The following is a 27133-nucleotide window of genomic DNA, read 5'->3' as shown; positions in this document are numbered from 1 at the left end:
TTGCCTAAGATCAAAAAAAAAATTATATAAAAACTATGGAAAAAAAAACTAAATTTAAAATATTTTAAGTATTTTTTTAAAATATTATCGAATGGTATTTAAATTAATTAAAATTAATTTTTTATATAATTTTTTTAAAAATTTTTTTTAAAAATTTCTTATTTTTTTTTTTTATTATTTTCATTAATATATTTATTTATATTAAAACTATGGAAGAACAGGATTTCGATAATTTATTTTTTAAAGTTTGGAGGAACTTATTTATAAGAAATAAAATTATTCAACACTTTAAAGTATTCATTTATAAAAAAAAAAAATTTATTTTTAGAGACCAATATTTAAGATATCCAAACAAAGAGTATTTAAAGAACGTATCAATAGAATTTACTGCCCAAGAATATAATCTTTCGTTATTGTCTTCACTTGAAACACTTAGTTTTGGTTTCCAATTTGACCAACCACTTAGCCAATGTTCTATTCCACATTCAGTTAAACATCTAACATTAAGTAGCGATTTCGATCAAATAATTAATAAAGGAGATTTACCAAGTTCATTAGAGAGATTGGTTTTTGGATATAGTTTTAACACACCACTAAATGAAGGATCTATACCATCTTCAGTTACTTCCATAACATTTAGTAATTGTTTCAACCAACCACTTACAAAAGGATTGATACCCCAATCTGTTAAAATATTAAAGTTGGGAGAATTTTTCAATCAACCACTTTTCGAAGGATCAATTCCACCATCTGTAGAAATTATAAATTTTGGTAAATATTTTAATCAACCACTCTCACCAGGAATTTTACCATCATCTGTGGTCGAATTAACATTTTTAGGTCAATTTAATCAACCTCTTGAAGCAAGATCTATACCTCATTCAGTCGAAATACTAGCATTTAGTGATAACTTTAATCAACCACTTAAACCAGGAGATATACCACCATATGTAAAAACACTAATATTCGGATATCATTTTAATCAACCACTTAAACCAGGCGATATACCACATTCAACGGAGACTATAACTTTAGGATATGGATTTACCCAACCACTTATTCAAGGATCGATACCACCATCAGTTACAACAATAATATTTAGTAATAAAAAAACTCAAAAACTTTCTTTAAAAGCAATTCCATCAACAGCTAAGGTAATGACATTTAGATAAATCACCTTATTTTTATTTTAAACTGTAAAAATAAATAAAAATAAAAACATATTGTAAATCTAAAAACTTTAAGATCTATTTTTTATTTATTTTATTTTACAAAAAAAATTTTTTGATTTTTTATCTATTTTTATCTTTTATTTATGAGTAATGAATGAATCCATTTATGGAATGTTTAAAAAAAAATTCTATTATTTTATTTTATATTTTTTAATTTTTTTTATTTTTTTATAATTTATTTTTTTTTTTTTTTTTTAATTTTTTTTTAAATTCGTTTTATCATTTTATAAATAATAATAAATGGTTATAAAAAATAACAAATAATTAAATAATGTATTTTTCAAAATCACAAACAAATAGAATTGTATTTAAAGGTGAATTGGGAATTTTTAATAGATTACAGTCAATATATCATGATTCTCAATTTGTTAAGAGAACCCAAGAATCATTATATCCAGGGTTACCATTAATAGCAAATTTAAGGTGTGGTGCATGGTATTCTGATAAGTTTGATGCAACAGTTTATTTCAAATCGACAGATGGGCATTTTGGTAATTGGAGTTTTAGCACCAATAGATTAAACCTACATTTATTAGATATAATAATCAAAAAGAAAGCAGCAATTATAATAGATTCAACAAGAAAAGGAAAAAATTTCCCAGACTCCTTTAGTCGAACTATACCGATATGGACCTGTGTTATAAATAGAACCTTATTGCATTTGAAGATCGAAAATATAAAAAGAAATCACCAAAATGAAGCATCAGCTAATCAATTAATTTCAATATTAGAAAATCGATGGAACAGCGAACTAAATACACCAAATTGGGTACCACCCACCGAAAAAAATCAAATAGAAAAGCTAGTTATAAATAAATTTGTAAAAGAGTTACTAAAATGTGGTGCAGATCTTAGCAAGTTTACAGAGTCAATCGATAAACCTCTTCGACCTATTTGGATTAACACAGAATCAATTCTATGGACAGATTCAATAGTTAATCCAGACGATTTAGATTTTCATCCATTATACTTGGTATCATGCTCAGATCACAGAAGAGAAGGTCACCCATCCTATCGTTCATATGTTCAAGGCGCTGGTGACGATGAAGAAGGTTGGAGTTATGGCCTAACACCACAACTATTTTGGTCAAACTGTAAAGAAATTCTAGATATACAACAGGATTGTTTAGAAGATTTTATTTCAAATTTATTATTGGAATCTAAAATTAAATCTATATCAATAGATCAACAAGAAAAAAGTGATAATAGTGGTAATGACAATAACCATAATAATATTCATATGAACAATAGGTATACAGATGAAGGTACAGAAAATATTGGTGATTTAAATTTTACAGTTAGTAATAGTTTAAAATGTTTAAATAGTGTTTGGAGCAAATTCGATGTAATATTAAACTGTTCAGAAATAACATATGAGGGTATTATCACAGAGTCAAGCCCACAGAAACATAAAGACAACTATTTACATTTACCAATTAGAGAGGGTAAAATTGGCAAAAACGATTTACAACAACAACTTCCATTGGCCGAGAAATTTATAATAGACAGGATAAAAGAAAATAAAGACTATAAAATATTATTACATTCAACTACAGGCAAAGCAAATTGTGTTTCAATTTTATTATCAATTATAACAAAATATTTTTTAAGATACCCAGATACAAATAATAATAATAATAATTTATCCCAAGACCAAAACTTTTATTTTAATTTTTCAGAAAATCCAAGATCAAATATTAATAAAGATGATATTAAAGTATCATATTTATTTATAGAGAAATATTGCAGCCAATCATTACCCTGTAAAGCAATGAGAAATTCAATTAATAGACATCTAATGTCCCCAGATCAATCTGTACTTCATAAAGGTTTTGTTTATAATAAATAAAATTATATATTATATATTATAAACTATAATATATAAAAAAATTTGTAAAGTTTAATTTAAATCGAGAATAAAGATATATTTATAAATATAAATAAAAACATTTTATAAAACCATGTTATTTTTTCATATTTTTTTTATGTTTGCACTTTTTAACGGGTTGTTTTGGTACCTGTCTATTTTATTTGAATAACGACAAGTTGAAGGATTCGTGTAGTTTCAACAATTGCTTAATTGCTTTTTTAACCTAACTTTCTTTCACCCACTTGCAATGCAGCTAATAGAACATATTCATTTCTTTTTTCAAATAGTTTCAAATATGTTTTTGATGTTTATAAATTATAACTGTACAAAATATCTGGTAATTGTTCCATGAGGAGCTGGCATACCAGGTAAAAAAAATTATATAAAAATATAAAAAATTTAATTTTGTTGATCTTTTCTGGTCCAATTTTTCTTTAAAAATTTATTTATTTACAATTATATCCAAATATAATGATATTTTGATATTGATAATTTACAACTATAATAAAAAAAATAATAATGAAATATTATTTTTCATCAGATTTAAATTTCCATTCAGATCTGCACATAGGACCTAAATTTAATTTATAAAAATAAAGAAAAAATTAGATTATTATATTCCTAAGAAAAAAAATTTAGATATTGTAGGGTATTATGATTTATACATTGTTGTAATTCGTTTGAATTTAACCACTTTAAAATACAATGCATATGAAATGCATGATTACAGACACCCCAAACTGGTGGGCAATCATCACCTGGTATTTTACAATCTACACAACATCCATCAAAGGGCATTCTACAAATACCACAACATTCATCATTTACATTCCAATGCCATGAACTAACTGTATTCCATCTAATATAAATAAATAATAATATTTTATTAATAAATCCAAATTGTCTGCACCTGTATTAATCATCTATTTAATATATACTCTGTATTAAAATATTAAATATTAGTATTAAATTTAATAATATTGCAGTGGTTTAAAAATAAATACTACTTTTAATGGTTACTTTCATTGTGGTTTCTTGTTATAAAAAAATTAAAAAAATAAAAAAAATAAAAAATTTGAAATTAAAAAAAAAATAAAAAAAATAAATTTAAAAAAAAAAAGGAAAAAATAAATTTAATTTGTTTGAATGATAGTTATAATAAGTTAAATATTGGTTATATAACTATTTTATTTGAATTTTTTAAAATTTTTTAAAAAGTTCAACCCCAATGAATATTTACTATTATGGACTGAATTGAAGGAAGGAGCAACAAAACTATTAATATAACTATTTAAAACTACTTGGTTGGATAATGATTGGTTATTCAATTTAAAATTAAAATTTTCCATGTCTTTTTTAGGGTTATTTGCAAAAATATTTTTGTAAAATTTAATTTCTGAATTTTCATGTGATCTTTTTAATTTTAGTGTGTTAATCATTTCGGAATTAAAATCTTTTAATCTTTCGTTAGGAACACCGTGACCACAACCGTTGATTATTGAAAAGCATTCGGGTTTGATGATATTCAATAGATTGAGTGTATCTTTGAATGGAAATAGTGCATCATTTGTTCCATATACTAGTGATATTGGAAAATCCCTTTGGTTCAATATGAGTTTATCTTCATCGGTTACAATGAAATTAAAAGAACTTTTAAATTGATCTTTAATAACTTCCTTTGATATTTTACTCCTTTCTTTAAGTTGCTTGGTAAGAGCATTTTTTATTTTTAATTTCATTGATTTATTGTTTTCATCTTTTGAATTTAAAAAATCATTTGAAAAAAATAATTTTTCAAATGTTTTTAAATCTTTTTTGTAAATACTATCCATCATTATTGAACATTCGGCAATAAAGTTTTTATATGGGGGTTTCATGGAGGATAGAAGCAAAGAATTCACTCTATGGGGTGCATACAATGCAAAATCATATGAAACTTGTGAACCAAAAGATGTAGAAACTATGTGTGCTTTATCCCATTTCAAATAATCTAAAAAATCTTCCATATCCATTGAATAATCCCTAATACCGGTAGTTGGATAGAACTCTGACCCATCAATACCACGGTAATAAAAGCTTGCGATCTGATATTGTGGATAATTTTTAAGCAAATATTTAATTTGATGTTTCCATGTAGAAGGATTGCTTAATATTCCCATTACCAAAACTAGTTTTTCGTTTCCATTTCCAAAAACCTCATATTTTAACTTGATTTGTTTGTTTCTTTTTTTTCCTGATAAAAAAAAACCATTTTTAGAAAAGTTATAATTAATATTACTCATTTTTTAATTAATTACTATTTTAAAAAAAAATAATTTATATTTATTTTTTCTTGTTTAATTAATTAGAAAATATAAATATAATTAATAAAGTAATCTGATAAAGATAAAATTTTCCTTTTCCAACAAAATTTATTAAATATTTATCTGTAAATAAAAATTTTTTTAGATTAATTATATTTTCAGATAAAATTTAAAAAACATATTTAAGGACTTTATATTGAATTAATTAATTAATTTAAAAAAACAATAGCCCTTGAGTATTAATTGAAACAAAGACTTTAAGATAGAATAAAGAAAAAACAATAAAAATAAAAAAAAATTTATTGAATTTATATTATAACAATTGTTTATATTGTGTTTGTGTTTATTGTTTATTATTTATTAATGTTGATAAACTAACATTTAGATTTTGCTTCTTGAACGAATTTCTCTTCAAATTGAGATTTGGGGGTCATTGAAGCGGCAATTAAAAAGTATTCTTTAGCTTTTTCGATATTTGATAGTTTTAAATAAGTATCTCCTATAGAAACAATATTACGAATAAATGTTGGGTCATACTTGTATACGTCTAAAAAATATTGAAGAGCCTCTTCAAAAGTAGCATTGGGGACAGCACCAAACAAAGTATTAGCTAAAGTACGCTCGATCCATGAAATCGATGCAACAGAGAATGCCCATTTACCCAATACAAACAATGCAACAGTATCATTTGGTTTTATAGATAATGACTTTAATGCATATTCTTTAATTTTAGGGGCATTTGCAACTTTTTCTTTAGCTGTAATATAATCTCCCAACCCAGCTGTTGTAACAGCCCACCACTATTTAAAAAAAAAAGTAATTAATATTTTTTTTGTTTATCTATTTTTTTATTTAATTTAATTTTTTATTTATTTATTTATTTATTTATTTATTTATTTATTTATTTATTTATTTATTTATTTAATTTGTTGCTTGTTGTTGTTTGTTTGCTTGTTTTTTTATTTGTTTGTTTATTATTTGTTTGTTTATTATTTGTTTGCTTGTTTATTTATTTATTTGTTTATTTACTTTATTATTTTATTTATTAATTTATATTTTTATTTGTAATATTTTATACCTTTAATAAATCTGCATTATTTGGATCTATTTCTAAACCTTTATTAACTAATTCTAATGACTTGTTAATATATTGAACTTTAATATCCCTTTCATTTTCACAATCTGCTTGATTAAAATAACCTCTTGCTAATCTCCAAATGATTTCACAATTGTTTTCATCTTTTTTTAATTCCTCTTCTAAATAATCTATAATTTGTTGATGGTGACACTTGCTATGTAATTCATCTGCTTTTTTTTCAATTTCCGGCATTTTAGATAAAAAATAATATTACAAATAAATAGTGGATTAATTATTATGTATAAATGATAATAAAAAAAAAAAAATTTTAAAAAAAAAGGGTGTTAAATTAAAAAAAAATTAAAAAATTAAAAAAAATAAAATTTAATTTAAATTATTAATACACAACAAAAGGAACCATTTTTTTTTTTTTTTATAATATTTTTATTTTATTTTATTTATAATTTTTTATATATATAAATAAATATATATATAATTTAACGATGATATTTTATAATATTTTAGTGTTATAACTATTAAATTGTGGTGTGTGGTTGTGATTTTGATTTTGATTTGATTTGGTTTTATTTATTAAAATTTTTAAAAATATATAAATATATAAATAATTGGGTTTTTTTTTTTTACAAAAGTTCACTTAATAATCTTTTAGCTTTTAATAAAACTTCATCTTTTGATTCTTTTGGTGGTTTTGGAGAATCGTATTGAGCTGATAACCATTGGTGGGATTTATCGAAAACTAATTCTAAATCATCTTCGTCTTCTTGTGGAATTGATTCGAGTTTGAGATATGAAATAACTAAACAAGTGGCCCAAACATCTGGATGTGTGAGAATAACTGAATCTGAGGAATCTGATTCGGTGATGGCACTAAGAGATACACCTAAAATACCAGCAAGTTTTTTATTTAATTGCCAGTTACCATCAGCAGTTTGAGATAATAAAAGATGTTCGACGATTTCTGGTTGTTCATCAACATTTTCGTTACCTTCGACGGCTTTTTCGTGTGATAAATATGGGAAATGAGTTTGATAAAATTCTTCGAGATAGCTGACCTTTCTGTTTTTCAATATGAAAAGTTTTAAAATGTCGAGACCTTCGGTGTTTTCATAGATTTCAACGAGACGATCTTTGTTTGAGATTTTAACAATGTAATTGAAAATGGCTACAATCATTTCTTCAGCTTTACCACTATCAACAATATGAGATAAGGCTTCTTCTAAATAGTTGAGTGAAAAGATTTCATTTTCGATGCAAATTGCAATAATTTTAGAAACAAATTGAGCAGAGAATGGTAAATCGACTTCGATATCTTCAATGTTGTCAATGCATTCTTGTAAACCTTCTTTAATTTGTTCAGCGTTAAAGAGTTGAGCAGTGAGGATACCACTAAAGAGTTCAAGGATGGAGTCTTTTTCATTTTCTCTTCTTTCGAGTGATTTCATAACAAAAATATTGAATTGTTTACCTAAAACAGTTGGTTCGTTAATTTCTTTAATACATTCAATAGCTTCATCGATATCTAAAGTTTCAACATATTCTTCGATTGTCATAGACATTGAATCTTCAATCTTTTCCATATTAACTTTTGGTTCAACTGGTTTTGGTGGTTCGACTGGGGCTGGTTTTTCTTGTTGTCTATCTTGATGTCTTGGGGCTGGTCTGCTTTCTTGGAGTCTTTCTTGTTTAAGTGGTAATTGTTGTTTACCACCAAAAGCATTACCTTTGTTACCTTTACCACCGAAATATGATGGTTGTTGTTGTTGTGGTGGTGATGATGATGATGGAGTATCATCATCGGAGTCTAAAGCGCTAAATAGATTTGATCTAGCTGGTGATTCATTGGTATCTTTTTTAGCTAAACCTTGACCTGGACGATATGGTGAACCACTTGGTGCTGATGATGATGATTTACCACCAAATAATGATGAACCAAATGCACTACCTGATTCAGATTTCTTTGGAGTTTTATCTTTACCGCTACCACCACGACCACCTTTACTTCCGACAGTTTCCCAACCATCTTTGCCACCACTTTTACCGAAAGCACCTTTACCTTTACGATCACGGTCACCACGTTCTTCACGATCTTTACGGTCACCACGATCACGATCACCACGGCCACCACGACCACCTCTACGGTCATCACGGTCTTCACGATCACCACGATCACGATCACCACGACCACCTCTACGATCATCACGGTCGTCTCTTCTGCTACCACCATGTTTGGCAATGAAACGTTCTTCTTTTTCAGTTTCTTCTTTCTTTGATTTAGTTTGGTTAATATTCTTTGGTTGCCATTTGCTAGCTCTTAAATCTAATAAATCTAATAAAATGAAACGACCTCTACTTGTAACTTTATCACTTTCTGAAACTGCTTGTATTTTGCCAAAGTATAAATCGGCATTGGCTTTATCTACTTCATCTAATCTCTTGCCAATTGTAGTTAATAATTTAACTAATGGTTCAATTGATTCTTCATCTAATCTTTCTTCACATTTATTAACTAATTGTTCTGTAATTTTAAGTGTGATTTTTAATCCTAAAACATTGTGTTTATATAATTCACCAATGAATTTAATATCTATAAATAAAAAATTGAAATGATTAATATCTTTTTTTAAAAAAATTCAAATATAATTTATAAATGATACTTACTACCTAATACTCTTCTCTTGAATAAAAACTCTTGTTCTTCTAAATCTTCTTTGGATAAACCTTCGAATTTAGATTTATCAAAAGCGGCAGAATCGAATTCATTTTGACAATTTTCGAGAATAGCACGTTTTAATGAAATTTCACCAAATTTAGGGTATGAATTATCTAAATGACCTGAGAGAATAGCATAAACAGCACTATATTTTTGATCGACAATAGCTTTTTCAAAGAGAATCTTGGAGATTGATTTGAGGGCTTCTTCGTCTGGGACTTTGAGTTCTTCGATATTTTTAATTAATGAACTGTAGGTATCCATAGTAATTCTGTTGAGATTGAATTTGAATTTCTTTAAAAGTTCTTGATGAGTACCTTGAACATCTTGAGAGAAAATTTTCTTTACAACAATTGGTTGAGCTGGATGGGCATCATTACGGAAACGGTCACCACCTCTCTTTTTACCGAATGGTTTGTTATTATTGGCTGGGCTGAGACCTTGTGGACCATTTGAAAAGATTGGGGTAGTTTTTAATGAGTCTGGGGCTTTAGTATTGGATTCTCTGAATGATAAAAGGAAATCATTGTTATATACACGACGAGTGGTTGAAATTGGGGTTGGTAATATATTGGTAACAGCTGGTTTTGGTAAAGTTGGGTTTGATGATGGAGCATTGGCTGTGGCTGTAGATGGGGTTGTATTTGAAACTGATGGTTGGGCTTTAGCGGCTGGTGTTGAATCATTAGTTTGGAAACCAAAGTTTTGAAGAGTTGAGGTAATAGAATTTACAGATTGTGATTTACCAGTTGATGATTCAGTTGGCTTAGCATTTTCAGCTTTAATTGGTTCAGCAGCTGTAGCAGTTGATGATGATTTTTCGGCTTGTTGTTGTGGTTGTTGTTTGCCTGATGGTTTTGATGTTTTTTTATTTAATGCAGCTTTATCTTGTTTTTCTTTTTGTCTTTGCTCTCTTTGTTGTTGTTGTTCTTTAAGTTGTTGTTCTTTAAGTTGTTGATCTCTAATTTGTTGTTCTTTTTGTTGTTGAGCTAAAATGGCAGCTTGTTGTTTAGCTTGTTCTTGAGCAGCAGCAATAAGTGCAGCAGCTGATAATTTGGCAGTTGGTTGTTCGGCTGGTTTGGCTGGTGCAGTTACAGTAGTAGCTGGAGCTGGAGCTGGAGCTGGTTTAACCTCTTCAACAACTGGTTTGGTTTCAGTAACAACTGGTTTGGTTTCGACAGCAGTAATGGCTGGTTTGGTTTCAGCAACAACTGGTTTGGTTTCGACAGCAGTAACAACTGGAGCAACAACAACTGGTTCAACGGCAGCAACTGGTTTAACAGATTCGACAACAGCTGGTTTGGTGGCAGCTGGTTGTTCTACTGGTTTGGCAGTTGGTTGTTCAACAGCTGGTTTGGTGGCAACTGGAGCAGTAGTTTGTTTAGCTTGCTCTTGAGCAGCGGCAATAAGGGCAGCAGCAGTTGGTTTAGTATTTGAAACTGGTGATGGTTTGGCTGGAGCAACTTGTTCTACTGGTTTGGCTGGAGCAGCGGTGGTAGCTGGAGCATTTGGTGTAGCTGGTTTCATTGGTGATGGGTAAAATGGAGTTGAATTTGCGTTCAATGAAACTTTTGGAACAAATTCTGGTGAACTAACTTTAAGAGTTGATTTTGAAAGAGGAGTAAGTGGAGTTTTTAATGGGTTGGTACCGCTGCTATTCAAAATATTGGAGTGACTTGGTGAAGTATTGGCATTATAGAATGGAATAGTATTACCACTAGCAGTAGTTGGAATACCACTGGCAGAGCTTCTAAGAGAAATCATAGCACTTTCATGATGTTTTAATCTATCATTTGATTTAAAGAGACCATTATCATTTGGTTTGTCGGATAAAGTTAAGTTACCTAAAATAGCACTATTGATAGTTTCTTGAATTTTAAGTTCAGCTTCTCTTTGTTTTTGCTTTTCTTGCTCTTCTTGTTCCTTTTGTTTCTTTAATTGTTCATTAAATTGTTCTGGTTCTTCAACTGAACAGAATGAAGTGTAATTTGAAGCTAAACCATATTTGATACCTAAATCGATAATCTTTTGACGAATTGGTTCTAAGTCTTGTTCTGGATTTTCGTAAATTTGATCTTGAAGATCTTGAATTAAAGTATAGGCAGCTAAACTGTGAACGAGATTACCTTTTTTAATTTCTTCACTTTTAATTGTAACTGGGAAAACAACTTGACCACTTGGACTGTTGGCAATTAATTTAATGGTGGAACCATCGATTCTTTCATCAGCTGCTAAAATATTATAAACAACTAAACGATCACCAAAGAAAAGAGTACGTAAATCTCTTGGAGCTTGATTTTTTTTATTTAAACTTCCCCAATCAATTTTAATATTTGACATAGCTGGTTGTAAAGCTCTCTTTAATTGACGCATAACTTTATTTTCAATTGTTTCATTTTCCATAACTAATTCAGCAACACCTGAACCAGCATTAGCAATATATTCAATCTAAAATAAATTATAATTATTATTAGTAAACAATCTATATTAAAATATATAGTTTTAATTATTAATACATACTAATTGACGAGATCCTAATTCCATACCAATTGGGAAAACTGAAGTATTATCAACATTTTGACGAACAATATCAACAATTGGACCAATATTATTAACACGACCATCAGTTAAGAGGAAAATTTTTCTTGGACGAACTGGGGCAACTGAGTAAATATCTTTGAGTGGTTCTAAAAGATTAGTTTCACCTTGTTTAACAGCTTTAAGAGATTCAACGTATTGAGTGGCGGCCTTAAGACGTTCATCGTCGTATTTAACTGATTGTGGGAAAAGCTTACGATGAGTTGAAGCAAAATCAATGATATTGAAATAAGTATCCTTTTGAAGTGAATGAAGGAAACGATGGAGAGCTTTTTTGGCATGTTTAATATTGTAACCTTCCATGGATTCAGAGACATCGACTAAAAATATAAGTTCACTGTTATCGTTGGTGGCAATAGTTTGATTAGATGAGAGTTCTGGATAGAAAGCAATCATAAGAGCACGGCTACCTTTTTCATTTTCTTCAATGAAACCATATGGTTCGTGTGGATTATCTAACTTGATGAGGACAACTAAATCGGATTGGTTTACAACATCGATAGAACGTGAATCCTTGTAGGTAACTTTACCAGTTAACCCCTTATATTCGACATCGATACCCTTTGGATGTGATGGTGAAATAATTTCGGAAATAGTTGATGGCATTTCTAAATTCATTTCAATTAAAAGACCTTGTTTTTGATTAATTTGAATACCAGATGATGATAATGATAATGATGATTTATTTGATGTAGTAGTAGTGGTGGAGGTGGTAGTAGTAGTAGTTGATGGTGTAGTGGTTGTGGTTGAACTATTTACATTTGGCGTTATATTATTATTGGTATTTGTATTTATATTATTTATATTTGTATTATTATTATCAATTTCAAAAAATTGTGAAGATCTAATGGTGGTTAATGAAGTTGGGAACTCCATTAAGAGATAGTCACCTTGAGTTGACATTTCGGTTGAATAGGTAATGATGATTTCTAATTCTTTATATTGTGATAAATTGTTAACTTTACATAAAAAGAAATCTTCTTCGATGTGTGGGTCGGTATTGGTAAACTCGGCTTCTTTGACAACGTCGGTATCACCTTGGTTCTTTTCGAAAAGTCTCATAGCATCTTGTTGACTGACAACTTGAGAAGTAATCTTTTTGCCATCGAGATTAATTTCGAAACCACATAAAACACCCATTGTAGTATTGAGGAATGCTTTGAAAGTAGCATCTTCCTCTTTACTGTTATTGAGTTTATTTAATGTATCGAAATACTTGTTAATGTCACTGTAGGTCTTGGTGAATTGAATTTGTGCTGCTAAATCTACTACCTTAGCATTGATAGATATAAATGATGGAAGAATTTGCTCACCATTTTTAGTCCATAATCCTGAATACATCGCTTTATTTAAGTATGATTATAATATTTATTATAAAACAAAAACAATACTATTATTATTATTATTAAATAAAAAAAAAAATTGAAAATAAAATTTTAAAAAAATTTATATGAAATTATTTTAAAATAATAAATAACTAAATATATATACTGAATATATACTAAAAAAATAATATACTATATATTTGAACAAAAAATATTAATATATAGTTTGAAAATTGGGGTGTTTTTTAAAAATTTTATTTATAAAAATATATATAATTTATATATATATAAAATATGTTTATTTATTATTATTATAACAAAAATAAAAAAGAAATAAAAATACTATAATTCTACTTTTACAAAAATAGAATTTTTAAAAAAAAGATATATATAAAAAAAAAAAAAAAAGATATATATATATATTTATATATATAAATATGAAAGTAGGTAGGTTCTAGTAAGTAGAATGATTTGGTCTACTTTCGTTTTTTTTTTTTATTGATAAAAAATTTAAAAAAAAATTTTGAAAAAAAATAATAAAAAAAATTATAAAAAAAAAAAATTATAAAAAAATTAAAAAAAATTATAAAAAAAAAAACTATTATAATTATTTTTGTTTTTTTTTTTTTTTTCTAATGAGCGAACGAGGAAAATCGTGTTTTTAGAAAAAGAGACAACAGCGTTATTTTCGTATTTTTTTTTCAAATATTATTTGATTTGAAAATTTTTATGGAAATAATATATATATAAACAAATATAAAAAAAAAAAATAAAAATAAAAACTTTAATAAAAAAATAAAATTATTATTATTTTCTTACCACACCCCACACATTTCTTTGAAATATTTCTGAAGCTTTAAATTTTATCTTTTTTATTATTATTTATTATTTATAAACTAAATATTAAAAATTATTTCGTATTATTAATAAATATAATAAAAATAGTTGTAATATTTATAAATAATTAATAATAATAAATAAAAAATAATTATAATAAATAAATAGTAAAAAACGATAATTTCATAAAATAAAAAAATATTTACCACCCGAAATAATTTTTCAATTTTTTTTTTTTGGGAAATTTTTTAAATTTTTAAATCATTTAATTTAAATTATAATGCGCAATGCCAATAAAATAGTGATAAATTACATATCAATATTCAAAGAGAAAAATAATATTATCAAAAAATGAATTCATTATAACAAAAAAAACCTAAGAATTCAATGATATTCAGAAAAAAGTTAGAAACCATTTTTATCAAAATATCAACACTCCGATTCATTAAAAACTCTATGGTGTTCGATTATTCTCGATTAGTTTTCTAGTAAATAAATTAATGCGTAGTTGGTTTACTGTTCACCAAAAAGATTAAAAAAGTGTCATTTCAAAATTGTTGTATCACCCAAATTAAAAAAGTTCATTTTTTTAAATCATCAAAAAAAAATTTAGTTTTTTAAAAATAACTTTATTTACAATTTTTATAAATGCTAAACGTCGATATTATTGTTTATTATTTAAATAGTTTAACAGAAACCTTGACCATATTGGGTGCAAACATTTGATGATGGTAAAGCAGCAGCACAAGTGTTGTTACCTGAACCACCACATGAGCAACTTGGGCAGAGGGAGGCACATGGAAGAACTGGGATTGGTTCAGAGATACATACTATAATATTTAAAGTAGATGGTTATAATGTTAGTATTAGAGATTGTTGTTGATATTGTAATATTACAATAATTTCTATTGTAGTATAAGTAAAATTTTGAAGTACATACATGGAATAAGGGTGGCACAGAGGAAAGCTTTCATGTTGTTTTGACAATCAGCAGATGGTTGTGATAATTGAACAAAGTTGTTGAACATACCTTGGATCATTGAGTCAGTATCTTGGATACCTAAGTTTGAGGTAATTGGGTAGTTGACACCTGAGCAGAAGTTTAATGGTGATGAAAGACATTCACAACCTTGTGGTGGATTGCTTGGGCAAGCGTTTGGAGCTGGGGTAACTGGTGGGGCTGGGGTTGGACAGTTACAGAATTGTGGTGGTTCAAAAATTGATGAATCAATAGCACTGGTATCAAGATTTGAGAAAGACATAGTGGTGGTGAATTGCATACCATTTTGGTTGGTGATCATAGTACTTTGGACTAAAACTTCACGTGATGGATCGACGTAAAGAGAGATGTTAACACCTTGCATTAAAAGGAAACTCCAAACTTCACAGTCAATACCGTCAATATTTTGTTGACCACTGTAGGTACTGCCTGGTAAAACTGAATATAATGGTAAAGTACCAGTTAAAACATCACACTAAAAATAAAATAAATAAATTATAAAAACAAATTTATATAAAAAAAAAAAAGTGGTAAATAAAAAATTTAATTTTAGCGGTATCGAATATAAATTAATCGAAAACACCTACCTCGCATTGGGATTGGCCTTGAACATAACTGTAAGTATTCATTTGATCGAATCTATCGAGTTTTGAGGCGGTAATACCTTGCCATGGGACGACGGCATCTTGTCTTTGTGTTTGAGCATTGTAATCGTAGTATAAACGGCCTTCTACTGTTTGTGGAAATGGCATTTGAGAGTTTTCGGTGGTGATTTTGACATCGGAAGTGAAAACTAATGGTAATGCTGGATATGATCTTTGGGCATTAACAAATGCAATAAATAATAAAACTAATGCAAAAATAACTTTCATTTTTATATTTTAATTGTTATTTATTTTATTACTATAACAAAAAACAAAATTTAAAAAAAAAAAAAAAAAAAAATTTTATTTATTGTGTTCAAAAAAAAAATATTTTCAAAAACCTAAAAAAATTTAAAAAATATAGTGAATATTTTTCTTGAATGACGTAAAAAAAAAATTTTAAAAACCATGATAAAAATATCTTTTCCCGGCCGCTTTGTTTTAAAAAAAAAATGTTTACTTAAAATTTTGGGCCACCCCAAATAAATAAGTGTAAATAGGTTGAAATAAAAGTGGCCACTCATATAAATTGTTTGAAACAAAAAAAAAAACAAATAAATAAATAAAAGATATAAAAAGAAAAAAAAAAGTATATTGTAAACAGAGAATATTTTTTAATTATCGTTGGAAAAAAGGCAATTAAAGTGATTAAAAATATCAACCTTAGATCAAAAAAATAACTCCCACAACAAAAACCATTTTTTTTTCTATTTTTGTCTTTTTAAATTTTGAAAAACACCATAAATTTTTTAGTCTTATAAACTGAGGGTTTTTTTAATATGATGGGATTTTATTTTCACCCCAGAGAAGTTAAATAAAGACTTTGAGGTTACACCAAATAATACGAAAATCATTGTCTATTTTTTTTAAATTTTTGATTAATTTAAGTGAATTGAATGAGTTTTTTTTTAAAAAAAAATAAAAATGGTTTTGGTGATATTTATTTATGTATTTGGGTTTTAAAAAATGACGTGGAAAATTTAAAATAAAAAAAAATAAAAAAAATTACGAGGTCAACCAAAAAAAAAAAAAAAAAATTTTTGGTTTTCACCAACTTATTTATTTGGGTGCTGGGTCAAAATTTTAAGTAAACTTTTATCAAAAACCTAACTACATATAATTTTATACTTATAAAATAAACAAATAAAATAGAATAACAAAATGAGATAATAAAAAAAAATAAAAGAAAAAGAAAAAGAAAAAGAAAAATAAAAGAACAAAAAATTATCTTCTAAATATCCAGGAAAAGGATTTTTATTGTTTTTTGGGTTTTTTTATAAATTTTATTTGATTTTTTATGATATTTTTTATTTTTTGTGCTGTCATGTTTTTTTTTTATTATTAAAAGTCGCCAAAATTTTTGTTTTTTTTTTTGTTTTTCTTAGGAACATAGGTCGAAAAAAAATATCCTAAAAATTTTTTTTAAATATATTTTTTTTAATTTTACGTTTATTTTTTTTATTATAAATAAATAAAATTTTTTTTTTATTTAGCTTGTTTGTTTATCAAATTAATCAAATATATAAAATGAAAAAATTCACCGCTTTATTCCTTTCATCAGTTGTCGCTTTAGTCAGCGCTCAATACCCATCAATTCCACTCCAATTCACTTCACAAGTCACCATCAATGTCCAATCACTCTTCCCAATGCCAGAAGTTTCTGGTAAGTTAATTAATATAATATTTTAATTAACAAATAAATTTACAAAATAAATAAATAACTATAAAAATAAAATATAAATCTAAAAATTTAAAAAATGAATTCACAAATTAATTTTTTATTTATTTATATTTAACAAATAGGTTTTATGTCATATGATTATGCTGCCCAAACACAAAGAATTGACTCAAAAGACCCAAATTTCGGTTCAATCACCACCACTTTAGATCGTTATGATTTAGGTAACTCATACACCTTTGTTCAAGGTCAATCACAATGTGATTGCCAACCAGTCCAAGGTAAAATGCCAAATTACCAAATTCTTCCAGGTGCTGCCTACAAAGGACAACAAACTGTTAACGGTGTTAATGCCGATACTTGGGAATATGGTTTAATCCCAGGTGCTAACATCACTGTTTACACCAGCGGTAATAATTTAGTTGAATCACAAATGACCGTTAATAACATGGGTATGGAAATGATCACCACCATGGACTTCAACACTTTCACTCCAGGTCCAATCCCATCATCAACCTTTGCCGTCCCATCATTCTGCTCAGGTGCATGCCCAACTCCAGCTCCACCAGCTACCCCAGCTCCAAATGCCTGTCCAGGTAACCCACCACAAGGTTGTGAATGTCCAAGTATGTTATCATTCTGCTCAGGTGTTAACTACCCAGTTACTTCCACTTTCGGTGCTGATGATGTTGATACAATGGCTGCTTCAATGATCAATAGTTTCAGTGCTTTACAACCAGGTCCAACTCAACAATGTGTTGCTCAAACTAAAGCTTTCATCTGTGCCACTTTATTCCCACTCTGCACTGGTTCAATTGTCCCAGTTCTCCCATGTCCATCACTCTGTCCAACTTCCTGTGGCGATGTTTCATCATCAAACAACACCTGTGCTGCTGCTCTCCCATCAAACATTTGCACCAACTACCAAGATTAAATTTTTTGATAGCTCATTAATCCTGAAAAATAAAAAAACATCACATATTTAATATAAACTAATTTGTAAATAAAAACTAAAAAAATCCGATAATATTAATACAAAATTTGCCCAAAAATTTTTTTTTTTTATTTTTTTTTATTTTTAGGTAATTTATAAATAATTTGGTTTTATGATTTATTGTTTTTTTTTTAAATATTAAAAATATAAAATAAATATAATCTTTTTATTTTTATTTTATATATATATAAAAATTATATATATAATTTATAGTTTATAATTTTTTATTAATTAATATAATTATATAAATATAATATAGAATTTTTTTTTTTATAGATTTTTAAATATTTAAATATTTGAGGATTGAAGTTTTGGTGAATTATTTAAAGAGTAATTACTTGATCTTAAAGCTGGGGAAGTTTTTTTTGGTGTTGAGTTTTTGGTTAAATTATTAATTGAGTCTAATAGTTGTGGGGATAAGCTTTTTTCGGTAAACTTTTCGACAAAAAGCTTAATATATCTATCAAAGGATGGTAGATGGGGAAGAATTAAACCATTAGTTTCAAAGAATTTGAATACTGAAAAGAAAAGAGTATCATTATTTTGATTTGATGATACTTGAAGGAAGGGTATTGGATAATTTGGATTTAAAAGATCTTGATAAAGTTGTTGGTTTGAGTCTTTGGTTGATCTTAATAAATGAATGGCTTGAACTACTTGATTTCTTTCTAATAGAGTTTCGATAATGATATTTGGCATACTGAGTCTTTTAAACATATCCAATGATAATTGTAAAACTGGAGGATATTGTTCACCGATTGATAAAAGTTTGTAGGCTATTGGCAATGAGTCGGTTATTACGTAGTATTGAAGGAATTGGTGTAATTTTGAAAACATATTATTATCGATTAATAAACTAATTAAAAGATTATACAGTTTATCTGAAATACCTGTACATTGGTTAAAACTTAATGATTTAATATATTGAATTACAATGGCAATAAGATATTTTGAATCTAAAGTTAGTTTTTGTGTTTCATCTAAATTTGGACAGTTTTCTTGTTGGTTATGTTGTTGTAATTGAGATTCGGCTAGTAGTTTTTCATAAATTGGATTAAATACAAAATCATACATATCATGACTATTAATTAAAATATATTGACTTGATCTTGATTGTCTACTTGGAACTACATGAATTGGTGTGTTGCTGTTGTTGTTTGATGTTAAGACAGATGAGCTTGATGATGAAAGTGTCGATTTTGAAATTGTAGAATTTGGAGATGATGGTGATGAGGCAGAGAGTGAATTAGATTTATATATTTTTGGTGAATGATATGGACCTGCATCCCCTATTAAATCGAATGGATCTTCTTCATCATTGTTGTTGTTTTGGGTATCAGTATTCTTTTGTTGCTGTTGTTGTTGTTGTTGCTGTTGCTGTAGTTGCTTATGTCTTAGGTATGATAAGTTATTTTGATTTGATGATGGTGATGATGTATTGCCTGTAGCAGAGTTATTGCCATTTAATAATCTTGAATTACCAATAAATGAATTTGATGGTGATGCAGTTGGAGTATTTTCGTTTGAGGAGTTTAAGCTACTGTTACCTGTAATATTTATGCCACTACCACTATTTGATAGGCTACTGCCACCACTATTATTATTGTTGTTATTGTTTGGTGATTGATTGTTATTTATACTATTGCTGTGTTGTAATTTGTGTAAGCTTTCAGTTAATTGTCTATTTGTTGCTTTAAATAAAACTTTATTTAAATCGTCATAGATTTTTCCAATACCATCTAAATTATCTGTTTTAAATTCAATAATCGTTTTAATAAGAGCTAAAAGAGCGAATTTTGCGCTAGGTAGAGTACGTTCTTGAAGGAAAGGAATGGTTTTTTGTGGATCAAATTGAAGGAAATTTGAGATTTTTTCGAAATTTAAAGTGACTTCAAACCAAATACCTGTATCTGAATCATAGATATAGTGGGGACAAATATATTTCCAACTCTTTGAATAAAGGTTACTGTTCATTCTTGAAAGGAGTTGCTGTTGTTGAAGTTGAAACTCTAATTGGTGTTGGTTTTCAAAACTATTTTGTAATGATTGTTGCTGTTGCTGTTGTTGCAATGATTGTTGTTGGTAGAATTGTTGTTGTTGATCAAAGTTATTATTGTTTAAATTATTATTTTTATTATATTTAAGTGATGTGTGTGGTGATTGAGTTGCCATTGCAATTAGATGATTAATATTATTACTATTTTGTAACGATACAGTTAGAGGTATTGCTGAGATTGGGAATTCTTGACCCTTCTTATTGTTGGCTCTATCACGTTCACGGTCACGATCACGTTGAATCATCTTGAGGTCATAGACAACACTAATTTTTAATTCGCTATGTACAATAATTAAATTATCTACGAAATGTATGGTGTTTGGACCGGGTAATACAATTTTAATAGGTTTGATCTTATAGATGGTTTCCAATGTCATTTCATAAAGATAGATATATTCGGTATCGCCATAAACACAAAAAAACTTTTCATGTAATTTGGTGACATATAAATTGTTGATATTAAAAGTGAGGTTTCCTTCTATATTGAATTTTGGTAATTTATCGAATGAATTTGATCTAAAAAAATATGGTTGAATCGATGTACCACCTGAATGTAGAAATAATACACCAAAATTACAATTAAACTTTATTTGAAACATTAGTACTGATTTTTCATTTAATAATAACCATAGCTATATATTATAGTTTACTTACTGAATAAAGGCAATTTGTAATTTTCATTTTATTCTCTTTAACCAATTTACATGAGCCATCGACTGACATTGCGTATAATTCTAGTGAAATATTTGTTACCAATAAAATATTATCATTTTGAGTCCAATAAAAACCTATTATAGTTGTACCTTTGGTAGATTTATATTTACATGATTGTGTATATCTAGTTCCATTCTCTAAATGTAGTATTTCCTAATTAAGAATTATAATTGGTGATTAATAATTGGTTTATATTAAATTAATTACATTATTTCCCCAGTTTTTTTATAAGAATACCTACTATATCACAATCACTATATAAAGTTGCAGAATACTTTAAATTTGGTGAAAACTTTGCATCTTTAATAAATTTGTCAGAAGGGTAGTACTTTCTAGTTGCTTCTGGATCATCCAACTGAACATATCCAAATCCTGTGTGTGACTTTAAAACTACTCTATTTAATCTATCGTCATATGATAAAAAAATTTCGTCTTCTTTTATTCTTAATGGTAACGGTACAATTTCAACTGACATTATAACATAAATAATAAATAATAAATAAACAATATATATATGTTTTTTAATTTATGTTGTTTCTATTAGTTATTATTTATGTATTATTATTGTATGTGTGTTATTTTTAAAATGAATGAAATCAAAATAAATAAATAAATAAATAAATAAATAAATAAATAAATAATATTTTATAAAATTCTTATATAATGTTATTATTAAACTTTTTTATTTTTTTCTTTTTATTTATTTTAAAAAACTAAACTAATAAAAAAGATAAAGAAAAGTAAAATAAAAAATAAACAAAATAAAAAAAAATCTAATAATTTTAAAATTTTTTTTTTTAAAATTTTTTTTTTTTTTTTTTTAAAATTTTTTTTTTTTTATTTTTTTTTGTGTTTTAAATACAAATAAATAACTTAAGAGATAAAATTAATTAAGTTTAAAATAAAAACGAAAATATATAAGATTAAAATAAAAAAGGGTTTAGTTAATAAATTTTACAATTAATAAAATATTTTTGAAAAAAAAAAAAAAATAAAAAAAAAAATAATTGTTTAAATATTTATTTACTTTTATATATTTTTATTATTTGAACAATGAATTTAATAAATTAATTTTTAATTATTAAACCAAATTTTATTTTATTTTTTTTTTTATTTTTTTTTTTTTCAATTTTTTTTAAATTTTTTTTTTTTTATAATTTTTAAAAATATCATATGATCTGCCTTTAGATATATTATATTAAATTATATAATGTTAATATAATGACATCAAATAGTAATAGTTTTAATAATAATAGTTTATCAGAAATATTTTCAAATAAAGATTTTAATTCAAAAGAATGGATAAACAGTTTATTAAATCAAGTTATTGATAATCATATTAAAACTGGTGTATCAGCAACAGCAGCTTCAAATGCAAACGCATCATCAAAACCATCAACATCAGTCTCAACACCAACAAATAATGTATTTGAAATTTTAACAGATAAAAATAATATTAAAATTGATACAGATTTAGAGAATTTTTGTTCCAATTTGTTATCAAAAATTCAAATATTTCAAATTGAACTAAATATGGAACTGGACGATAATATTCAAGAATCTTTATTAGTTGTACCAAAGGCAATTAGAGAAATTGATAGAATTAGAAAAGAAATCATAAATATTAAAAATAAAATGAAGTTAATCTCATCGAAAATTGATGAATTAAATGCACAATCACCGCAATCAACTCAGGTGGTTTCATTGATACAGAAATATGACCAAATTAAATCAAGGATGGAAAGCTCAATGCGTTCGTTACAGGAAGCCGAAAAGCTCTTATCATTCTCGAGTCAAGTGGATCAGTTGTTCTCTACAAATGATTTCTTGGTTATTTCAAATAAATTAGAAGAGGCTAAACAATCTTTATCTGTTTTAAGTGACGTACCAGAGTTTAGAGAGCAATCAAAGAAATTTAATGAATATCAAGACCGTTTAGAGTCACAGCTAAGACCGTTACTCCAATCATCATTAATATCGCGTGATCTAGAGGCTTGCAAAAAGTATTTAACAGTATTTACCAAAATTCAACGTCAAGATAAATTTTTAAATTGTTATTTCTTGGTTAAAAATGATCCATTAAAAATATTATGGAATAGTTATTCAAATGTCTCCACCAACAATTCATCTCTTCACGGTGCCACATCTCCAAATTACCTTCAACACACAGCAAATGAAAATTACTTTATAGCATGGTTATCAAAATTTTATGATGAAGTTTTATTGATGGTAAATAATGAATTTAAATGGTTACCCCAACTCTTTCCAACCAACTATATTGAAATTTTAGAAAGCTTGGTAGTTAATCTTTTTACAATAATTAATCCAACAATTCAAAGTAGAGTTGATTCAGCAATAACGATACAGGCAGGTTTACCAGTTAAAGTTGAAGATTTACTATCGATTTACAAAACAACTCTTTCATTTATTAAATCAATCTCATCAATTTTCCCAAATTTAAAAAACAATAATAACAATAACATTATCACCAATAAATTATTATCAATAATCATAGAACCATATAAATATTTTCAAAATAAATTTTCAGAATATGAAATTAAATCGCTCAAGTACAATCTATCAAATCTATCAATTATAAAGAAAGGTGATTTCCAAGCTACAGTCAAGAATATTGAGGCTCAGTTAATACCTAAATTCTTTCAAATGGCAACACAATCAATTGAGAGATTTCTCGAGTTTACCCACACCACCGATATTGATAGTTATGTAAATTTAGTTCAAAATCAATTCTTTACCGAGTTAACTGGTATTCTGAGAGACTCTATCAACGAGTTAAAACATAGTTCAAGTATAAGTAGCTTTTATGTTCAAGGTAGTAATGGCAGCATACCAAATTACCAAATAGCAACACCAACTTTAGATGACAAAAAATTGACCCCAACTCATTCAAGAACCCATTCTAGATCATCAAGCGGTGGAGGAAGTGGTGCTCATGGTGTTGGGTCTTTAACAGGTAATCAAAACTGGGAGTATTTCCAAGGTTCCATGAATTTATTACAATCAATTCACAAACTTTTAATCAAGTTTAGTCAATTCGATAATACTTTAATATTAAACATTATACATTACCTTGGTAACGATTCCGATGTTATAGTATCAAACATTAGAAAGCTATTGTTACAAGATTTAGGCAAATTACACAAACTTCAACAAAGTATAGCACATTTAGAGCAATTACAAACTATAAATCAAACATCAAATAAAATAAATTCAAATCACAGTTCCACTGAAAAGAAATTGCTGTTACAAGAATCATTAAACCAAATAAATAAGGTTTTATCAATCTCTCAGCACTTTGTTTATGAAACTATGATTTATTTTATTAAAAATAAATTAAAAGAATTACCCAAGATTGTATCAACAGAATGGAACCAACAAATGAATAGTCAGCAACTAGCAAATTCAAATTTAACTTATATCACACAAATTACAGATCACCTTTTAACTATACCACAACAACTTGACCCTTACTCGGAAGAAGAATTAACGAGATTTTCATTGTCAGTAGCATTACAGTTCCCAATTAAAACAAGCTCGGTAAAAGAAGATGACTTTTATCAAAACTTATTACAGCAATATCAAAAAGAAAAGCAAGAAGAAACTGAATCATTCTTAAATGAAAAATTAAAGGAAAGTGGTTTCAATAGTGACACTGACGAGGAAGAGCAAGATATTAAACAACAGCAGCAACAGCAACAATTGCTTGATGAAGAATTGGAAGATGGCATCGCTCATCAATGGATTACAATTGTTGCCAAGGCTACAGAAAAGCTTTATCTCCAAACTATTGTCGAAATCATTACCCTTAGTGAATCATCATGTCAACAACTATCAAACGATATTGGTTATTTATTTAATGTTTTATCTGCATTAGGCGTTAGCCCAGAATCATTATTATTAAAAACCAAATCATTATTAGAAATGGATCGTGAACAATTTATTAAATTTTATCACAGTAGTCAACAGCAATCCTCTTCACAACTTTCCAATGCCGAGAAAAATATTTGTAATTTAATTGCTAAAATGAGAAATATAAAATAAAAATTATATAATAAAAAACCTTTATTTTTTTGATATAATTTTTTTATAATTTTATTTAATTTTATTTTTTAACCAATACCTAAAGAATATTTTCAACTGTTTAACTATTAAACGTTTAATACCAACCATCCATTTAAATATTTTTTTTTTTTTTATTATTATTATATCTCGACCATAGTATAATATGATTTATTACTATCCAAATACAACAGTTGCTCCGACACCATCACCCAGTACTCAAAAGGTAAGATGCGAATATTTTTCAAATGGTTTCGAAATTACTAGTTCCGTACATATCGAGTGCTTGGGTAATGGTGCAACTTATTGTGAAACTGACAAAGGTTCAACTTGCAGCACTGATTCACCATATGGTTCAGTTAATTGCACCACCAAATCAGATCTATGAAATGTTTTGGTTCTCATATAACCTGTTCCTCGTATGAATTAGAATGTGTTATCAACAAACCAAAAAGCTCATATTTAATTGTTAATGGAATTGAACATCAATCAAATGTATATGATCATTCTGAACCACAATCACAATCACAACCAAACAATCAAGATAAAGTAAATAATAGTTCAAGCATTATTTATTCATCATTTTCATTATTAATTTCATTTGTTTTAATTTTTAAAATAAAATTGATCAAAAAAAAACTAAAATGTTTTTTTCCGCACAATATTAAAAAAATGTTTAAAACATTAATTTATATACTTTTTATTTAAATATTTTATATTTTATAATTATTTATTTATATTGTTTAGTTCATAAATGATGAAGCTTTTGACATTATAGATTTTCCAATGAGATTTGTTGCGAATGATGATACAATTGATCCACTGTTGCTTGAACATTTGTAGAATCCATAAATATTGGCCAAAGATAAACATATTGCAATGATTGGAACTAAAGTAATATTAATAAATTAATAAATATTTATTGATATAAAAATAATTAAATAAAAATAATATTACATACTTAAAATCCAAATAAATTGCAATTTAAATATACAAACAATAAAGAATAAGACCCACACTAAAGGGGTAGCATATAATCCTAACCAAAATATATAAGATTCAATTTGGTTGGCTTTATATCCCTATATAAAATAATTATTATGTTATTATTATAAAAATATAAATGATTAGTTTAATTAATCTAAAAAATATAAGAAATGATAACCACTTACCTCTTCAGCAGTTTCATAGAACCACTTATTTGTGCCATCATCTAAAACCTGATTCCACCATCTTAATCCAACCATTAAACGACCAGAAATATTTTTAACAGTCCAAAAATCGAAACTTAACAACAATGTGCATATAATAAATGTTAAGATAAAACTATTACCAAATGAAAATAAATATAAAATTAACGGTGTTACTTTAAAGAGTACATGTACCGATGATGCTATTGGGTGTGATAATCCTTTGAAAAGTTTCACAATTGATGATTGGTTATTGTTATTATTACTATTAAAAAAATTATTTTCGTCGTCTAATGATACTCCACTATTGCCACTGCCTATACTATTATTTGTATTCCCACCGGGACTTCCTATTTTACCGCTTCCTCCACCTGCTATATTGGTTTCAATAAATGGACTTGATATAGATATATCTACATGGTTTTCTCCTGTATCTTCTGTAAATCCAAAATCATTAACCTTTGACATTTTATATTATTTATTACAATTATAACTATTACGAATATAATAATATTAATTTTATATTATTATCGTTATATTATTATTATTTGTTTCTTTATCTTGAATATTCGTTTAGTGTATATTTAAAAATTAATTAAAATGAAAAATTAAAAAAAAATAAAATATAAAAAAAAATTAATTTTTAAAAAAAAAATAAAAAAATAAAAAAAATTATTTTGGTGATATTATTCCTAATATAGCTCTTATTTTAATCAGTATTTTAATTTATTTAAATTAGAAAATTATTTATTTTTTATGTATTATAGATTTATAGTTTTATTAAAAGAACATACACCATACTT

General features: G+C 26.7%; 12 protein-coding genes across 12 annotated transcripts; 5 read left to right on the top strand and 7 right to left on the bottom strand.

The window, feature by feature from the left end:
- Nucleotides 1-410: 410 nt before the first annotated feature.
- Nucleotides 411-1166, top strand: DICPUDRAFT_18418 (uncharacterized protein; the record flags this gene model as incomplete). Its single annotated transcript, XM_003285899.1, has 1 exon — nucleotides 411-1166. A coding segment is annotated over one exon (756 nt), but the record flags the coding sequence as incomplete, so codon positions are not given.
- Nucleotides 1167-1503: 337 nt separating this feature from the next.
- On the top strand, nucleotides 1504-3081 carry DICPUDRAFT_149867 (uncharacterized protein; the record flags this gene model as incomplete). The annotated part of the gene is made up of 1 exon (XM_003285898.1): nucleotides 1504-3081. The coding sequence occupies one exon, from the start codon at nucleotides 1504-1506 to the stop codon at nucleotides 3079-3081; it is 1578 nt and encodes a 525-aa protein (XP_003285946.1).
- Nucleotides 3082-3629: 548 nt separating this feature from the next.
- Nucleotides 3630-3960, bottom strand: DICPUDRAFT_30114 (uncharacterized protein; the record flags this gene model as incomplete). Its single annotated transcript, XM_003285879.1, has 2 exons — nucleotides 3630-3676; nucleotides 3768-3960. Coding segments are annotated over 2 exons (240 nt in total), but the record flags the coding sequence as incomplete, so codon positions are not given.
- A 347-nt stretch (nucleotides 3961-4307) lies between these two features.
- DICPUDRAFT_18595 (uncharacterized protein) lies at nucleotides 4308-5354 on the bottom strand (the record flags this gene model as incomplete). Its single annotated transcript, XM_003285878.1, has 1 exon — nucleotides 4308-5354. A coding segment is annotated over one exon (1047 nt), but the record flags the coding sequence as incomplete, so codon positions are not given.
- A 437-nt stretch (nucleotides 5355-5791) lies between these two features.
- Nucleotides 5792-6672, bottom strand: DICPUDRAFT_10469 (uncharacterized protein; the record flags this gene model as incomplete). The annotated part of the gene is made up of 2 exons (XM_003285877.1): nucleotides 5792-6205; nucleotides 6484-6672. Coding segments are annotated over 2 exons (603 nt in total), but the record flags the coding sequence as incomplete, so codon positions are not given.
- Nucleotides 6673-8747: 2075 nt separating this feature from the next.
- DICPUDRAFT_9928 (uncharacterized protein) lies at nucleotides 8748-9523 on the bottom strand (the record flags this gene model as incomplete). The annotated part of the gene is made up of 2 exons (XM_003285876.1): nucleotides 8748-9088; nucleotides 9163-9523. Coding segments are annotated over 2 exons (702 nt in total), but the record flags the coding sequence as incomplete, so codon positions are not given.
- A 5138-nt stretch (nucleotides 9524-14661) lies between these two features.
- DICPUDRAFT_86927 (uncharacterized protein) lies at nucleotides 14662-15846 on the bottom strand (the record flags this gene model as incomplete). The annotated part of the gene is made up of 3 exons (XM_003285875.1): nucleotides 14662-14804; nucleotides 14915-15449; nucleotides 15562-15846. The coding sequence occupies 3 exons, from the start codon at nucleotides 15844-15846 to the stop codon at nucleotides 14662-14664; spliced, it is 963 nt and encodes a 320-aa protein (XP_003285923.1).
- Nucleotides 15847-17145: 1299 nt separating this feature from the next.
- Nucleotides 17146-18230, top strand: DICPUDRAFT_76853 (uncharacterized protein; the record flags this gene model as incomplete). Its single annotated transcript, XM_003285897.1, has 2 exons — nucleotides 17146-17281; nucleotides 17422-18230. The coding sequence occupies 2 exons, from the start codon at nucleotides 17146-17148 to the stop codon at nucleotides 18228-18230; spliced, it is 945 nt and encodes a 314-aa protein (XP_003285945.1).
- Nucleotides 18231-18578: 348 nt separating this feature from the next.
- On the bottom strand, nucleotides 18579-21535 carry DICPUDRAFT_76852 (uncharacterized protein; the record flags this gene model as incomplete). The annotated part of the gene is made up of 3 exons (XM_003285874.1): nucleotides 18579-20978; nucleotides 21043-21213; nucleotides 21302-21535. The coding sequence occupies 3 exons, from the start codon at nucleotides 21533-21535 to the stop codon at nucleotides 18579-18581; spliced, it is 2805 nt and encodes a 934-aa protein (XP_003285922.1).
- Nucleotides 21536-22308: 773 nt separating this feature from the next.
- On the top strand, nucleotides 22309-25122 carry DICPUDRAFT_15317 (uncharacterized protein; the record flags this gene model as incomplete). Its single annotated transcript, XM_003285896.2, has 2 exons — nucleotides 22309-23197; nucleotides 23252-25122. Coding segments are annotated over 2 exons (2760 nt in total), but the record flags the coding sequence as incomplete, so codon positions are not given.
- A 184-nt stretch (nucleotides 25123-25306) lies between these two features.
- Nucleotides 25307-25528, top strand: DICPUDRAFT_149859 (uncharacterized protein; the record flags this gene model as incomplete). The annotated part of the gene is made up of 1 exon (XM_003285895.1): nucleotides 25307-25528. One exon carries the CDS (start codon nucleotides 25307-25309, stop codon nucleotides 25526-25528), a length of 222 nt encoding a protein of 73 aa, XP_003285943.1.
- A 266-nt stretch (nucleotides 25529-25794) lies between these two features.
- On the bottom strand, nucleotides 25795-26905 carry DICPUDRAFT_53921 (uncharacterized protein). The gene is made up of 3 exons (XM_003285873.1): nucleotides 26313-26905; nucleotides 26102-26222; nucleotides 25795-26029 (listed from the first exon to the last, which is right to left on the bottom strand). The coding sequence occupies exons 1-3, from the start codon at nucleotides 26796-26798 to the stop codon at nucleotides 25884-25886; spliced, it is 753 nt and encodes a 250-aa protein (XP_003285921.1). The 5' UTR covers nucleotides 26799-26905; the 3' UTR covers nucleotides 25795-25883.
- Nucleotides 26906-27133: the final 228 nt, after the last annotated feature.

This window comes from Dictyostelium purpureum (genome assembly GCF_000190715.1).
Source record: "Dictyostelium purpureum unplaced genomic scaffold DICPUscaffold_57, whole genome shotgun sequence".
NCBI lineage: Eukaryota > Evosea > Eumycetozoa > Dictyosteliales > Dictyosteliaceae > Dictyostelium > Dictyostelium purpureum.
This window is presented reverse-complemented; position numbering and strand designations above follow the sequence as displayed.